This window comes from Staurois parvus, unplaced genomic scaffold (genome assembly GCF_062004578.1).
Source record: "Staurois parvus isolate SC_StPar_1 unplaced genomic scaffold, SC_StPar_1.0 ptg000390l, whole genome shotgun sequence".
NCBI classification, from domain to species: Eukaryota; Metazoa; Chordata; class Amphibia; order Anura; family Ranidae; genus Staurois; species Staurois parvus.
In genome coordinates, this window is record NW_028318186.1 from 206,827 (window position 1) to 224,143 (window position 17,317).

The window sequence follows — 17,317 nt, forward strand, 5'->3', positions numbered from 1 at the left end:
AGACCCCTAATATAGAGCTATTTAAAATAAGTTGTGAATATCCTCATCTGACCATCAAACATAGTAAGTAATCAAAACGTTACATATTTTCTGGCAGCTCAGCTGTCCTATATGTGACCCAGCTGTCATATCATCAGGAATACAAAGGGAATCAATGAACAAAATGTTTTTTATTCTTTCAATAAACATATTCAATAAATATCAATTGTGCCCCACTTCTGAGGCTGCTGGGTGATGAATAATAATCCATGGAGCCTTCATGTTGTGATGTCGCTGGCTGGCACTCTTGATGTCATCTCGCAGGTGATTGGTCAGTAGGGCATCTCTTGGAGATCAGAAATGCTATGAACAGAGATAGACCCGTGTTACATTAACAGATTTGATGACACTAGCCTTCCCCTAACATTGGATCAGCATTTTAGGAGGCTATAAAACATTCTGCACAGTAGTCAGAGATGTGTTGTGGACCCATCAGACCTTATGTCTCAGAATCTGAAGGAAGAACTGGTCCCGTTTCTTATGAAATGAACTTCTCCATCTCATTTTTCCAGACGTATGAAAGGGAGACTCTTGTTCTTAACGTGCACCAAGAACAGATCTTCTTTCGGACACTTTAATAAATGAGGCCTAGTATTCTCGGTGAAAAGCCAAATTTGTCTGTGGCCGCTGTGTGTTCGGTTACTTTATCCAGCCCCTGTGACTCACTGCTCAGGAATGATTACATTTTCAGGCCACGTCTGCTCCATGGTGCTCAGCATCAGCCCTGGATCCTCTCCAGTTACTGCCTGGAAGAGACGGGGATCCTGGGAGGAGTAGATTTCATAAAATCTCGAGGGACTGAAGTGTATCGCTGCACGCCCTCCCTAGTCCTGGCATAGATGCCTACTGTCACTTCCAACAAGTGAAAGCACCACAGTTTAGAGGTTTGTCCTTGGATATGCTGGCCCTAGAAATGACCTTTGTTTCAAATACTCTTGTATTTGTATTATTTTGTCTTGAAATGTCACATCCCTGCTGGTTAGAGCTACATTGTAATGGGTATTATGTCTAGAACAGTGGTTCTCAACCTTTGAGACCTTTCTGAGGGTCTGGTTGGGGTCTTGGTGATCCTGTGGGGGATGAGATATCTGGAGTTTGCTGGTGGCTTTGCAAGGGCACAGTGGATCACTGTTGGAGATGGGGGCAGTATGGGGGGCTGGAGGTTCTATAGCAGGCTTCCAGGCACTGTAAGGGCTGAGGGTTCTTGGGGGCACTGCAGACCACTGTGGGAGGCACTATGGGAGGTTAGGGGGATCAGCAGCTGGAGGCCCTGGGACAAGCCGGTTCACATCCCAGTGGTTGATCACAGCTTACAATGCGGGGTTGTTTAGACCAATGGTTATCTAAGGGATGCTTTGTTTCTTTTACAGGCTCAAATCTGTTCTGGTACTATTTTCTGGCTGTAGCACCTTACTGCAGGCCTAGCAGGAACTCTACAGATGTGGGGTTCACTCAGTCAGAGCCAGGTATGTCACTGGAACATTTGTTTAAAGTAAAAGTACAGACTAAAGGAGATCAATGGGATTGGTTTACTAATAGCATCTGAATTCCATCATCCAATTATGTTTTTTTAATTTTTTTTTTATATTTTTAATTTTATTTTTCTTGCATGTGATTTGGATGTTCTTTGCAAACTGAAACTTCAGCTCATTTTCTAAGCTCTGGAGCAACTGCACTTGCAAAGTGCACAGCATATTTGCCTTTAGTAAATCAACTAAAAATGTCTCTGAGGGTCAGTACAGTCAAGTCAGAGGAAATGATAACTTCTGATCTGTACACCTAATTTGAATTGATAATGGGGTTGATTCTCTAAAGGTAAATATACTGTGCACTCCAAGTGCAGTTGCTTTAGATCTGAGGGGAAGCTCTGACATGAGGTGAAACTCTGCTGATTTTTTTCATCTAATCATGTGCAAGCATTTTTTTTCAGATCTAGAGCAACTGCACTTTCAGTGCATTTCCAGGTGTACTTTGAGTGCACTTGCAGTGCACAGCCTATTTGCCTTTAGTAAATCAACCCCTATGAGTATTGTCAAAAGTAGATCTAACTAATGGCAGCCTCCAAATTTTCTCGGTACACGTTTCCTTTAAAGCGGAGTTCCAGGCACACTGTAGAAAAAAAAAAAAGAAGCTACAAAAACTGTAGCTGTTGACTTTTAAAAAAACAGCTGATCACCTGTCCCTCAATCCCGGCTGTCCAGTGTTCCCGGCACAGGCATATTCAGTGTGGGCACCCGGCTGTGACTACTTGCGGCTTCACAGCTGGGTGCCCACTGCACATGAGCGGCCATCGCTGCACTTTCTGAATGGTCCCGCAGTCTTCTGGAACCTGTCACGTGTCCCAGAAAACTAATGGGGAGGGTAGGAGGACAACTTACGCTTCTGATTGCCTAGGAGATAGCAGTGGGAGTGAGTACCTGTCAATTTCAAGTACCCGCTCCCCAAAGGTGCCAATCCTTAATGGGGAGTGGAGAACCAGTCTTTGAAGCGGAACTTCCCCTTTTGGGTGGAACTCTGCTTTAAGGGTTATTTTACCGTTCTTCCTGTTTTAAAAAGAAAAATACCAGTGGCTCATGGATGCATTTTTACATGTTTTCTGCAGTTTTCTTTGAGTTGGATACATCTTGATCTAGTAATGGGACAATGATGTCCTTTAAATGCAGTTTGAATTATGGTTCCTTCCAAACTGTTCTCTTACCTTTGTACTCTGTCTCCCTCTTCTGGGTGCTATTGGAAGTGACTCTCCAGTGAATTCAGCACTTCACTAGGAAACTGGTCTTTGTTAGTCCTTATGTAATTTAAAACATACTCATCTGCATTTATGATGATGAATCTGTGTCCGAAAACTGGAAAATACAGAGGAAATGTGAAGTGAACTACTAGAAGAAGCTATTTATCACTTTCAAGGCCTTATTCCTACACAAAAGCAAACCAGGATGCTTCAAGGGCAACTTAAGCAAAAAAAAAAAATATTCAGGGTTTGGTATGCCTGTCTAAAGTAATGACCATATTCCTACTACCCCTTCCCTTGCCCACTTCCTATCCGCCCATCCTACTGCTCTATATTGCAGTTTAACACAGGAGGGGGGGGGGGAGCGCGACACCTATCAAAGCCTGAAGTACTATTAAATCAGTCCTGCTGACCACCCTGAGGTTTCTCCCTCCATTAAGAAGTCTCTATGCCCTGATACCTAACATGGATCTCTGGCACTTACTGTGCAGCCCCTGGAGTCCCTGCTACAGAGGTCTGTTTTGGTACATACTCCAGCCAGTGAACGAAAATATTCTTTGTTACTAAACCCCCAACAGTAAAATCAGTCTGTATATGCAGTAACGCATGCTTGTTATACTCACTGTGGAGCCTAAGGGGTTAATCCTCTGCACTGTGTAAAAGGCTATTTGATCCTGTCTTCTCTGATCCTCCCTTTCTTCTACTGTCCCCAATCCATCAGCTGATAGAACAGAGCTCTAGGAATCGCTCTGCACATGCTTAGTTTAGTGTATATTTAAAGACCGTTTTCTTTTTTCTTTTTGGGAGGATGCATGCAATCAGCACAGGGCCAATTAGCACTGTCCAGACAGGGTCAGGGGTCATGCAGCCTCATAGGACAATCGGGAGAATGAAAACTCCTCCTACAAGATTAACCAGTGCTCAGCAGGACACTGACAGAAGTCACAAGACTGCTATATACTGCTGGTGAGAAAAGGTATTTAGCAGTTTATATATATTAAAATAATTCAATTTCCATGTATTGTGGAAGACCAGATATTTTTTTTGGGGGGGGGGGTCTAACGGATCTTGCTGAGAGAAAAATCAAATGTGGCCCAAGTATTCTTATAGGAGGACTGTAGGGAGCTTAAACTTCCAATTGATGCCGGCGCCAATTACATGCCAGTGATTTTCAGTGATTAGCTGCAGGAGGCAGCCAGCTCTTACAGCTAATCGTGGCCGTTCACATGTAATCACTATGGAGCTCTGGATGAGCCCGCTGATATTCTTACATGCAATCGGTATTGGCCCATTCCCAAATGTAAATGGGGCCCTATGTAAGCACTGTGTCCCCTGGTAATAAAATGATATCTTGCTACCATGGGGGTCTATAGACAGTTATCTGTTGATGGGTATGGATTCCTAAAGGATAAAATAGATACCAAGTAATGCTTTTTCTATCTATAAATTAGAAACATGCCATAGATGATCTGAAAATACAGACCCAAACACTGTAAATACTGATCCTAGCTTCACTACCTAGAGAGTCCTGGAACAAATGTGCGGGACAGGATTTCAGACTTCAATGGTTAAATGCTTGTTCCAGGGCAGTGCCTCACTTAGTATTGAACTCCAGGTGGAGATAATGGCCCTGGAGCATGAACTGAATACATCAGCAGTCTCCATATGTCCACCATTACAAGTATACTTTAAATTAGACCTGTAGGTGCATATTAGAATCACTTGCTGATTTCTTGCTGGCCTGGAAGGCAGACTTGCAGAATGAAATGACATGTATTGCCAGCTTCCACCTGAAATGTAAATTGATTTTTATAAATAATGCAAAAAACACACCTCAGCTGGGCTTGAGCTGCCTGTCCACCAACATACTTGAAAAACAGTGGGAAAGAGGAACCTACTTTAGGGTAAGTAATAACATGAAAACTTAAATACTGGAGAACACTGACTGTTGAAGAAAGGATTAGATAAACCTATAAGCTAGAAAACCCCATTAAGATGGGTCCCATTGGATCCCAAGGTAAGTGGCAAACCTTCCACCACGGAGCCAATTTTGAAGTCCGCTGGTCCATAGTAGCTGGGATTATCGATAGAAGAACCTGGTTTAGGGACTTTGGTCCTTTCTAGAAATTTTCCTCCAATAATCCCGGAATTTCGGATCTGAGGCTCAAAGATGCTGATCATATCATCGGAGAGGTAGTAAGAGAGGATGAAACGTCTTCCTTTATCTTCAGGGATCATTGAATCCTGAAGAGAAAATATCAAGGCTTATGTGTACAGTATATACAGTGGATATAAAAAGTCTACACACCCCTGTTAAAATGTCAGTTTTCTGTGATGTAAAAAAAAAATGAGACAAAGATAAATCATTTCACAACATTTTCCACCTTTAACCACTTGCCTACGGGGCACTTATACCCCCTTCCTGACCAGGCCAATTTTCAGCTTTCAGCGCTGTCGCATTTGAATGACAATTGCGCGGTCGTGCAGCACTGTACCCATATGAAATTTTTATAATTTTTTTTTCTCACAAATAGAGCTTTCTTTTGGTGGTATTTACTTGCCACTGGATTTTTTACTTTTTGCGCTATAAACAAAAAAAGAGCAAAAAATGTGAAAAAAAAAAAGGTTTCTTTGTTTCTATTATAAAATTTTGCAAACAGGTCATTTTTCTCCTTCACTGATGTGCATTGATGAGGCTGCACTGATAGGCAGCACTAATGAGGTGGCACAGATAGGCGGCACTGATGATGGGTACTGATAGTAAGCTCTGATAGGCGGCACTGCTGGGCACTGACTGGTGGTACTGCTGGGCACAGGTAGGTGGCACTGATGGGCAGAGTTGGGTGACACTGGTGGGTGGCACTGGTGGGTGGCACAGGTGGGTGGCACTGCTGGGCACAGGTGGGCGGCACTGCTGGGCATAGGTGGGCGGAACTGGTGGGTGGCACTGCTGGGCACCGATCATCAGTGCCCTGATGATCGTTGCCGATCCCTGCACTGACAACTGCCGGTTCTCGGCAGTACTTTCCTCACGATCTGACAGCGTGAGGAAAGTGCAGCCGAGAACCGACAATTGCATTTCCCTGTGATCAGCGTGTCATTGGACATGGCTGATCACGTGTAAAAAAGCCACTGTCATTGGCCTTTTACCACATCACGTGATCAGCTGTGTCCGTAGGACACAGCTATCATGGAGATTGCCGGGTGCGCACCCCTGGGGGCACGCAGGAGATCTGCGGTTGGCCACTGGTTAATGTGACCTATAAACTGTACAACTCAGTTGTACCAAAAACTGAAATCTTTTAGATGGAGGGAAGTAAAAATAGAAAAAACTAAAATACTATGGTTGCATAAGTGTGCACACCCTTAACCACTTCCCGTCTGGCCCATGTATATAAATGGCTGGACGAGAAAAGCGCAGGAGCGGGTTGCCGTTCATAAACGGCGCCCACCATATTAGTCTGTGCGTGCTCCCTGGGAGCACGCGGCACCGCGAACACCGATCGCTGTACAGGACCTCTGTGTGAGGTCCCGATCACGTGATCACATGAATAGTAGTAAGCAAGATGTCACTTCTGACATCATTGCTTACTACTTGTGAAATCTGTGAATGATCACAGAGGTCACATGGTACAAGGCTATTCAGAACATATTTGTACCATGTGACAAGCTGTGCCCAATCACAGCTCTCACAGTATTTCTCAATGGCTGCAAGAATGCAGCCAGAGAGAAGGAGAAATGATTGATTATACAGCCTTTATGGGTGTAAAAGCAATCCGTGTAAAAAAAAAAAAAAAAAATCTTCATCACCCCCCCACAATGGTGACACTGTACTGCTAGGGTGACAGAATGTTAAAAAAAAACAAATTATAACTAAAAATTATAATTTTTCAAAAATATTTTTTACATTTTAATTTTTTTTTATATTATAAACTAATTTGGGTTATTTTGTTTACTAAAAAGATAGCTGAATACATTTTGGTCAAGATTTATGAAGAGCGATTATTTGCTAAATTTTATAAGAAAAAAACTTTTTTTCAAAATTTTGGGACTTTTTCATTTATATAGCAAAAAAATAAATACACATGGTGAATAAATACCATCAAAAAAAATGTTATCTGTCTCAAAAAAATGCTAACAAATTCATATGGGTTCAGTGTTGCATGACTGCGCAATTGTCATTCAAAGTGTGACAGCACTGAAAGCTGAAAAGCTGAAAATTGGCCTGGACAGGCAGGGGGTGAAAGTGTCCGAACTTGATGTGGTTAAACTAATACTTTGTTGAAGCACCTTTTGATTTGATTACAACACTGTCTTTTTGGGTATGAGTCTATCAGCATGGCACATCTTGACTTGGCAATATTTGTCCACTCTTCCTTGCAAAAACACTCCAAATCTGGCAGATTGCGAGGGCATCTCCTGTGCACAGCCCTCTTCAGATCACCCCACCGATGTTCGATTGGTTTCACGTCTGGGCTCTGGCTGGGCCATTCCAAAACTTTAATCTTCTGGTGAAGCCATTCCTTTGTTGATTTGGATGGATGCTTTGGGTTGTTGTCATGCTGAAAGATGAAGTTCCTCTTTATGTTCAGCTTTCTAGTAGAAGCCTGAAGGTTTTGTGCCAATATTGACTGGTATTTGGAACTGTTCATAATTCCCTCTACCTTGAGTAAGGCCCCAGTTCCAGCTGAAGAAAAACAGCCCCAAAGCATGATGCTGCCACCACCATGCTTCACCGTGGGTATGGTGTTCTTTTGGTGATGTGCAGTGTTGTTTTTGCACCAAACACATCTTTTGGAATTATGGCCAAAAAGTTCAACCTTGGTTTCATCAGACCATAACACATTTTCCCACATGCTTTTGGGAAACTTCAGATGTGTTTTTGCAAAATTTAGCCGGGCTTGGATGTTTTTCTTTGTAAGAAAAAGCTTCCGTCTTGCCACAATACCCCATAGCCCAGACACATGAAAAATATGGGAGATTGTTGTCACATGTACCACACAGGCAGTACTTGCCAGATCGTCAAGCAGCTCCTTTAATGTTGCTGTAGGCCTCTTGGCAGCCTCCCAGACCAGTTTTCTTTTTGTCTTTTCATCAATTTTGGAGGGACGTCTAGTTCTTGGTAATGTCACTGTTGTGCCATATTTTCTCCACTTGATGATGACTGTCTTCACTGTGTTCCATGATATATCTGATATTGCTGCTACTAAGATTTTACCTAAATCAACCATTTATTGGATCATCAAGAACTTCAAGGAGAGTGGTTCAATTGTTGTGAAGAAGTCTTCAGGGCGCCCAAGAAAGTCCAGCACGTGCCAGGACCGTCTCCTAAAGTTGATTGAGCTGCGGGATCGGGGTACCACCAGTGCAGGGCTTGCTCAGGAATGGCAGCAGGCAGGTGTGAGTGCATCTGCATGCACATTGAGGAGTAGACGTTTGGAGGATGGCCTGTTGTCAAGAAGGGCAGCAAAGAAGCCATTTTTCTTCAGGAAAAACATCAGGGACAGACTGATATTCTGCAAAAGGTACAAGGATTGGACCACTGAGGATTGGGGTAAAGTAATTTTCTCTGATGAATCCCCTTTCTGATTGTTTGGGGCATCCGGAAAAAAACTTGTCCGAAAAGGTGAGCGCTACCATCAGTCCTGTGTCATACCAACAGTAAAGAATCTTGAGAAATTCACGTGTGGGCTCATTTCTCAGCCAAGGGAGTGGGCTCACTAACAATTTTGCCTAAGAACACAACCATGATGGTGTGATACAAAAACATCCTCCAAGAGCAACTTCTCCCAACCATGCAAGAATAGTTTGGTGCCTTTTCCAGCATGATGGAGCACCTTGCCATAAGACAAATGTGATAACTAAGTGGCTTGGGGAACAAAACATCAACATTTTGGGTCTATGGCCAGGAAACTCCACAGACCTTAATCCCATTGAGAACTTGTGGTCAATCCTCAAGAGGCAGGTGAACAAAAAAACACCACAAATTCTGTCAAACTCCAAGAATTGATTATGCAAGAATGGGCTGCCATGAGTCAGGATGTGGCCCAGAAGTTGATTGACAGCATGCCAGGGTGAATTGTAGAGGTCTTGAAAAAGAAGAGTTAACACGGCAAATGTTGACTCTTTTTGCATAAACATAATGTAAGCGTCAGTAAAAGCCTTCGACACTTATCAAATGCTTGTAATTCTACTTCAGTATACCATAGTAACATCCAACAAAAAGATCGAAAAACACTGAAGCTGCAGACTTTGTGAAAATTAATATTTGTGTCACTCTCAAAAAACTTTTGGCTAGGTACTATGTACATGACACTGTTACCATTTGATTTGATGAGTCTGGGGTGGTCCAGCAGAGCAGAGAAAAAGTAGAATAAAAAGCAGAGCGAGAGAGAGAGATCCTTCTAAGAACAGTATTTATGTATGTATGTGGAAAGTATAGTAAAACGTGTAGTAAGTGTATACTCGCATTCGCATGGTTGCTGGTTACCCAAACTAAGTATATTTATCATATGTGGAGAGTATGACATCATATTTGATGATCGCTTGAGTGTTTTCTGATAGGCTACAATCAGATCCAGTGAAAAATGTAAAAGGCCCCGAAGTGGAACCAATGTGTAGTTAGCAGAGACCCCTATTAATTGAAAAGGTGCTTCTAAGTGGATTCTATAGGAAGGTTGGTATTTATTGATCATCAGAACAAATTAAAACATACCATCAATGTTGGAAACAGGAAAGTTCATCACTCAGGATAATATCCAGCCGAATCCTTCTTTATTCTAAAAGCATGTACATAGTTAAAAACAGCCAATGGGTTTTGGGCATATAGTCCTTAGTCATGGCTATGACTAAGGACTAATTCTCCGAAACGCATTGGCTGTTTTTAACTATGTACATGCTATTATAATAAAGAAGAATATGGTTGGATACAGAGGCGGACTGACCATTTGGAAACTCGGGCACTGCCCGAGGGCCCGGGGTCAGTAGGGGGCCCCATGAGATGCCCCTGGTACCTTTTTCATAGGCTTTTTTGAGTTTGGGCAAGGACACAGGGGCCCCATGATCCCCTATTGCCCGGGGGCCCCATGAGTTGTTAGTCCGCCCCTGGTTGGATATTGTCCTGAGTACCGACCTTTCCTGTTTCCAATTCTGATCTCTGAGGGCATTGGTGGTTTTCAGGTCTGAGCACTGGGTGAGGCACGGTAATTGAGAGAGGTATTAGTGTCCTTACAGCTGTTTCTCCTAAATGTATACCATCAATGTGTTTCATGGCAGAAAAAGAAAGGGTAGAGTACTCTTTATTGGGTGGGATCTGTGTGCATTTCTCCAGCCCAGAGTATATTGTGTGGATGACGAAATGACACAGATATCACCCATTAAAGTGTACTCTACCTCTTTAGCTCATAAGTGGGCACTAAAGAGCCACAAAATGCATTGTTTGTGTGTTGTAAGCCGGTCTTAGGATCAATAAATACCATCCTTCCTGACAAATATACTTGGAAGCACTTTTTTATTTAATTGGCACCTCTTCCATTTTGGGGCCTCATTTCCATTTGGTGAAAGGTAGATCCCACTACTCTGATCTCACCCTCTTTGTTCTCAGAAACAGTTTATCTTCCTGTCTAGTCCTAATACATCAGTCAATATCTGAAATGGTTATATAAAGTCTGTTCAAGTGTCTGTTCATGAATAGATCTTGATCATGCCCACCAGGAAACATTTCCTCCATGTATGATATGAATATGGTCTCAGTGTGGTCAGTGTCTGTTGACCTCTACTGATCATTACTTCTTACCAGATTAGCTGCATATCTCAGAACTTTGTGGTCATTCTCTAACATTTTAATCACATCTTTTTTGGGCGGCTTGGGAATCAGACTCAGACAGTTCTGAAGAGAGTCTTCCAGCAGGCCGAAACCATTGTAAGGAGGGATCTCCTGGTGACACAGAGGAAGAGAAATACAGATAATAAAGCATCAGGACCGCAGGATGACCTGTCACCCCATACAACCACCACTGCTTATACTACAGGGAAACAATGGCGTATTTCCATGAAGGATGTATTCACGGTTATTACTCCAACATAACAGCTAGCAAGGTCCCTATATTGCTTATTTATACATTATAGAATGTGACCAGTATCTCTATTTAAACTCCACCCCAAACGTTTACTTGTGTTTCAAACAGTTGGCAAAAAAATTAGAACTTCCATCGGGTGTTTATTTCTGGGTCCTTATTTGTTCAAATTTTTTTCCCCTCATTTTCTGTCTTGGAGATATAACAGGAAGTCAGAGGAAATCTCCCTAAAGTGTGGAGAAATCCAAGAATTGATACTAGTCATTGGAACAGATGAGAGATAATATTGCCTGTCTGGATCTGGTGGAATTTCCCATCATTTTGGTATGACAGAGATCATCTCCCATGAAGAGCTGTATTCAAAATCCTTAGCCCGGGTTCACACTTGTGCGGTATATCGCATGTGATTCGTACAGGAACTGCACTGCATTCCTGTGCAAATCACGTGACTTCTGTGCGGCGCGATTTAAGCCATACATTTTGTATGTCTCATCGCACCACATTTGCCCCAAAAATTTGCAGGACCCTTTTTTCGGTCCGCGCTAGAATCAGATCGCATGGGTATTGTTAACATACACACCCGCAGTGGTTCACATAAACGGGGTGCGACTCTGATGCGGTGCGGAATTCACAACGCGGCAGTGTGAACTCAGGCTTAAAGTGATATTAAACCCTCCATGCTGAAGCACTTTCAGCAGCTGCTCTGATCATCTTCTTTGTCTCTAATCCTTGTCTATGTCCCTGTTTAAGCTGCTGCCCCAGGTTTCCTGTTTCAGGCCCGGTTCACACTGTGCGGGTGGGTTGTGGGAATCACATCTGTTCCTGCACTCACAGCCAAATTGCGATGCTCTTACAAGATGTGTAGGGCTGCTATTCATTCTTCATGGCACTACCACGTATTTCAGCCCTCGTGGGTGCGGGAAGCACACGGAAGGCGCATGGTCAAAAAGACCGGTTCCCTGTGGAACATGCACCTTTTTCTTGCGTGAAATGTGTGCACAGCAAATAAATGGGCTGCCATGCCACACGACCCACACTTGTGTGAACCAGGCCTTAGGGTAGAAATTCTGAAGGACCCTCTGCACACTAGTATATACCCTTTCCAGCAGACAATGCAATAAATAGGGATATTTAGTTCACACATATTGCAATACATGCTTAAGCTGCCAACTGCGTCAAAGTAATCCCTCTATGGCCAGTCCTACTCTGCTCTGCCTACGCAAATGGTACTGTGGACACAATGCTAACATAGGGGAAAAGACACAATGGGGAGAGCTACAGGTTCAGGTCTGGCTACTGACCCACGAAACAACAAACAAGAGATACCTGTGCTCAAATCCCAACAGCTAGTGCATGCATTTATCCATCAGGTGCTACAGGGGTGTAACCACATATTAACACTAGAAAAAAAACTAGAAACCAGGCCTTAGGGGGTCTCCCTACGCTGTCAGTAGAAACACACAGTCCCATAACCTTGGATGACAAGGCACTCCCCTGCACCCCCTCCCTTCTCCAAGATAACAGACTGACTGGAGACTGCACTGTCCACTGTTAACCCTTTCCTGTGAAGACCAGAAGTTCGGGTAAGCAGCACTTAGAGAGCAGGAGCCAGCAACTGCAAGTGTTTGGATGCAAATTTTAACATTTTACTGGGGAACGCTTATTGGAATGCCCTGACCTTCTATGGACAAAGTAATGAACAGTGGCAAGGAGGTCAAACCTACGAGCCAATATTCCCAGAACCCAGATTGCTCACAGTAGGTCTTTTTTATGTGGCTTGGTGCACTACACCAACCCCTTGTTGATAAACTCCAGGAGGTCCATGTCCATTTCACTTTTAAATGGTTTATACCTTTAAGCCACTTAGATAAATAAGGACCTTTACATATTCTTACTAATAAAAAATGCCTTCAGAAGTGCCTACACATACTAACACATTGGAGCTTCATCTTGTCCATAGTGTGGGGGAACACTAGACACTGAATGCTTCCCTGCAATAAGTTGGTATGCCATAACAAAGCTCCTATATCCCTACCTGCTTCACTTCTTCATTCATCTTCTTCTCCACACTGGCAGGTGTCAGGTCTGGGACCCCCAGGTTCTGGCGGTAGAAATCTCGAGTGTAAGCATCACAGTCATACAGGAAGAACTTTCGGCCCAGGATTGTGATGTGACTCCCCACCATAAAATCTCGGGGCGAGTACCACTCTGTCACCTCCTGATCTGACATCTCCAGGACACATTTAGGGAAGGTGTCTGTACGGGTGAAATTAAATTGTTAAAGATGGCAAAGTGAATAGACAGTCCCAACCTCAAAATAAGAGGTACCAGATGTGGCTCAGGAATTCTTACAGGGTGGATTTGTGGGCATTGGATTAGGTCATTTTACTCCAATGCGCTTTACTTTGCGCTATCTGGTTAGTGCAATCTACAGCCACTTTTTACCACAGATGTCACGGATTTCCCATGTCACTTTGATATATCTATAAATACATTGACTTTGGCACTATTGTCACTTTAATGCACCTTGATCTGGTTTCATGATACTTTAGCACAAGTTTTTGGTTTTTATACCAATGTATTTTACTTCATTTTATTGTTTTTTCCATAATTTTGTAGCGCTGCATATTTATGTTTTAGTATTGGATGTTGGTTGTTGGCTTCTGAAAACTAGTGGGATTTTATTTTTTGGCCCAGAAACATGAGCTCCAATGCTTCAACAGAAAAAAATGTCCATACAATAGATGTAAGGTAACGGTGTACACAGGTGTGAAAAATGGATGATTATTCACGAAAATGTAAGAGAATGTAACATACAGTTCTAATCCCAAACATAAAACTCAACAGGAAGCCAGGCAAAATTTGGATAGAGGGGGAAAAGTTAAAATCTCTGTTAGGTTTTTATTTCTCCAAAATGATTAAAATTGAGGTGCTGAATTCAACTTATCAGTAGGCTTCAAATTAAGACATGGTCAGTGGCCTTGGTGAGGCTGCTCCCAATCACAAGATAGGTCCCCTTTGGGGAGATGATGTAGAGTTGAAGGTCCAAATGTACAAAGAATAATGAGAGTGCCAAGCACTTAGTCTAGGAGTCTAACGTCTTCTAGTATTACAAGAAAACATAAAATAGTCAACATGTTATGGGGTCTCAAAGATCTCCCCCTACTTTAGGGCTATGGTGTTATCAGTGATGTGGAGGACCCAGAAATGGCGTAGTCACCAGGATTATTGTTTGCTATGTATACATTAAAAAATATCCGTAATCAGTAAGTCAGTAAAACGTTTCTTACCTTAAAGTGGTTGTAAACCTCAAACATGAAATATGAACAAGGCATATCCCTCTATAGTGTGTACTTGTCTCAGTTAAGAGCAGTAAGTGTCATTTCTGTCCACTGCTTCATTCCTCTGCTATGAGCATGAATCACTTCTGACAAGTTTTCCTGACACCAAGAGAAAAATGCTGGCAGGGGAGGGAGATCCAGAAGATTGACAGTCTCAGCTCTGTTCCTGTGAGCTGTGTGGAGGGAGGTGTGTCTCTTCCCTTCAATCCGCATTCAGAGCTCTTCACATTGAGCTTTGCAGAGTGTTAAGCTTCCCGCCCCTTTTTTATGAACTCTCAGAAAAGCTTTATAAATTCAGCACTTTAAATGGATGTAGAGAAGAGAAGATTCAGATAAACAGATACAACTTATGTAGGAGGATTTGTTTCATTTCGTGTATCACCTGAAGTTAGTTCCTTCACTGGGTATATGTAAAGGTTTACAACCACTTTAAAGTGTAACTAAACCCCGGCCCCTGCATTCACTATATCTGGTCTCCCACAGTACACAGAACATGGACATGCAATTATTTTAGTAAATATAAACCGCTAAATACCTTTTATCATCAGCAGTTAGAGCAGTCTTGTGACTTCTATCAGTGTCCAGCAGAGTACTGGTTACAGCTTGTAGGAGGAGTTTTCATTCTCCTCTCATTGTCCTATGAGGGTACATAACCCCTTACCCTCTATCTGGACACTGCTGATTGGCCCTGTGATGATCACATGCACATTCTCAAGAAAAAGGAAAAACTCTACAGCGATATACACTAAACTGAGCATGTGCAGCTTGCCACCAAGGCCCTGTTCTATCAGGAGATGACATGGGGACAGTAGAAGAAGGGGAGGATCAGAGAAGACAGGATCAAGCATCCTTTTTTACACAATGCAGAGGATTAACCCCTTAGGTTCCACAGTGAGTATAACAAGCATTCTTAACTGCATATATAGACTGTTGTGGGTTTAGTAACACTAAAATTCATGTTTTGCTGACTTAGCGGTCCTGGATATTCTTTTAACATTTACACAACAATTCATTCTAGTGAATATGTCCCCCAAACCACTGATAATATCTAAGCCCTGAAAAGGTGGCCATCTTGGAGCCTGTAACACATTGGCTGTTTTATTTCTTCTTGTTAAGAATTAATACCAATACTAGAAAAGAAGACTTTGGACTCCTAGACCATTTGTTTGATGTTCTCATTATTGTACACACATTTGTCTTGTGTCTGTGACACCATTGACGGGACTTTCACTTTATGTCCTTGTGACACCCATACAAGCCCTTTCTTGAGCTCCAGTCTGGTGACTTTGTCTAGGCTGAGATGATGCAATCAGTCTGCTGCAGGCAGGAGGAAGATATCCCACAGTCTCCTCTGCCCCATTGATCAAACTGCAACATTGTAGCAAATCACAAGATGAGAAGGCTGCAGCAACAGCTGATCTGCACCACACATTTGTCAACAATAACAGGCATCAGTATTTACATGACTTTGTCATCTCTCAGCCACCACCTCAGTCAAACAAGTAGATGGTGATCTTGGATGATGACTGAACAAAAACAGAACTGTTCTTCTGGAGAACAAAGCAGAAGGGGACATTGTCAGGGGATGTACTAGGATCTTGGTAAGGGGTAATAGTTACCTGGAAGCCTTAGGCTACGTTCACACTAGCTCTGTCAGCAGGCATCAGACAGGTGTTTGGGAAGTGTTTTTAATGCTTCTCAAATGCCTATGAAAATTCTGCACATGGCAGCACACGGTGCTGTTCACAAGGAGGCGTTAGCGTTGCGGCAAAATTGACGCCTCGTGTCAAGTCAGGAGGAGTTGAAGCCTCCCGTTCAAGTTTATTGTGCCGCTCCTCAAACGCCTGGCAGGCGTTTGCGGTGCAGTTGCGAGGTGTTTGCGGAGCGTTAATACCATTGAACTTCATAAAAGGAGTTTGTGGTGCGGTTTTAATGCTTGGCAAATGCCTATCAACCACCTCAAAACCACGCATAGGGCATCTGGGGAGCATTTGAGGAGCATTAAAAATGCTTCCCTAACGCCTGTTAAACGCTATAGGGGTGTTTGACAAGCGTTAGAAATAAAGTCAAGTGTGAACGGTCCCTTACTCATACACATTACTTAGCACGTGTGCATTTAACAGGAATAATTTATCTGATGATGGGTCCATTTTGACAGAGCAATCACATTACTGCTGATCACTCGGCTCTAGCTCCTCAGTGAGCAGAGAGAGTCACCAGCTCTGTGCTTTTTCCTTCCAGTGCTCAATGGAACACGGGACTGTGTAGGGGGCAGGAATGGCTGACTCAGGATCTCAGCTGCATGCTGAGAGGCTGAGCTAGTTGCCAGTCAGGCATCTGGGTGGATTCTGACATTAAAGTCGGGATTTCTCCAGAGTCTGGCTCTGTGACATCATGTCAGCAGACAGCAGGCTTCAGCTGTTGGCTGAGTATGGGTCTGTCAGGGATCGCCGCGGCGCTGGTCCCGGCGCAGTACGCCGCCTCGCACAGGGATGCGGGCGCTAGGTCCGGGCCAGCCGCGGCGACGGAACTCGCGCATGCGCACTAGGATCCACGGGTGCGCGCCTGGCACCAATGACAGCGCAGGGAGCGGTATTTAAATCCCCCTGAGCTGTCACTGGTTGCCATTTGGTCTCCTTATGTTCCTGATCCCGTGTGTACCTGAATTCTGATTGTTGCTGACCCGGATTATCCCTGACTGTGCTGTACTCTCCTGCTCTGACCCTTTACTTGCCTGACCTCTCTCCTGGATGCCCCCTGTTGGATTTGATCTGCTGTTGCTGACCTGGCGTGTGACCCGGCTATTCTCTGCCCGCTACTTTGTACCGCTCCGACCCCACGGCTCCCGACTTGGCTTGTTTGACCCAGCACTTGCTCATCCATCCCGTCGGGATCTCCCGACCTCCTCACATCAGGCTCTCACCCTGCGGGAGCCTCTGGCGGACTCCTCTACCACTGGTGGGTGTACCCAGTAGTCGCGACCTGGTCTCGGTGCACTCCAAGTCCATCCTTACCATCAGGGGCCCTGGTGAACAAGTGCTCCGGGACTTAATGTCAGGGCAGGGGCCGAGGAACGGACAGGCAGGCCTAACAATGTAACGCACTGGCTGACGACAACCTCTACCCACAGA

General features: G+C 43.7%; 1 protein-coding gene across 1 annotated transcript in view; it reads right to left on the reverse strand.

Moving 5' to 3' along the window:
- Positions 1-151: 151 nt before the first annotated feature.
- The window catches only part of EFHC1 (EF-hand domain containing 1), a 159,679-nt gene continuing 142,513 nt past the window's right edge, over positions 152-17,317 (reverse strand). The window contains exons 6-10 of the mRNA XM_089685991.1: positions 12,881-13,101; positions 10,566-10,706; positions 4,801-5,014; positions 2,738-2,885; positions 152-342 (exon numbers count right to left, since the gene is read on the reverse strand). Coding sequence (XP_089542117.1) covers positions 2,767-2,885; positions 4,801-5,014; positions 10,566-10,706; positions 12,881-13,101 — 695 coding nt within the window. The 3' untranslated portion in view covers positions 152-342; positions 2,738-2,766. The remainder of the gene's footprint in view (positions 343-2,737; positions 2,886-4,800; positions 5,015-10,565; positions 10,707-12,880; positions 13,102-17,317) is intronic.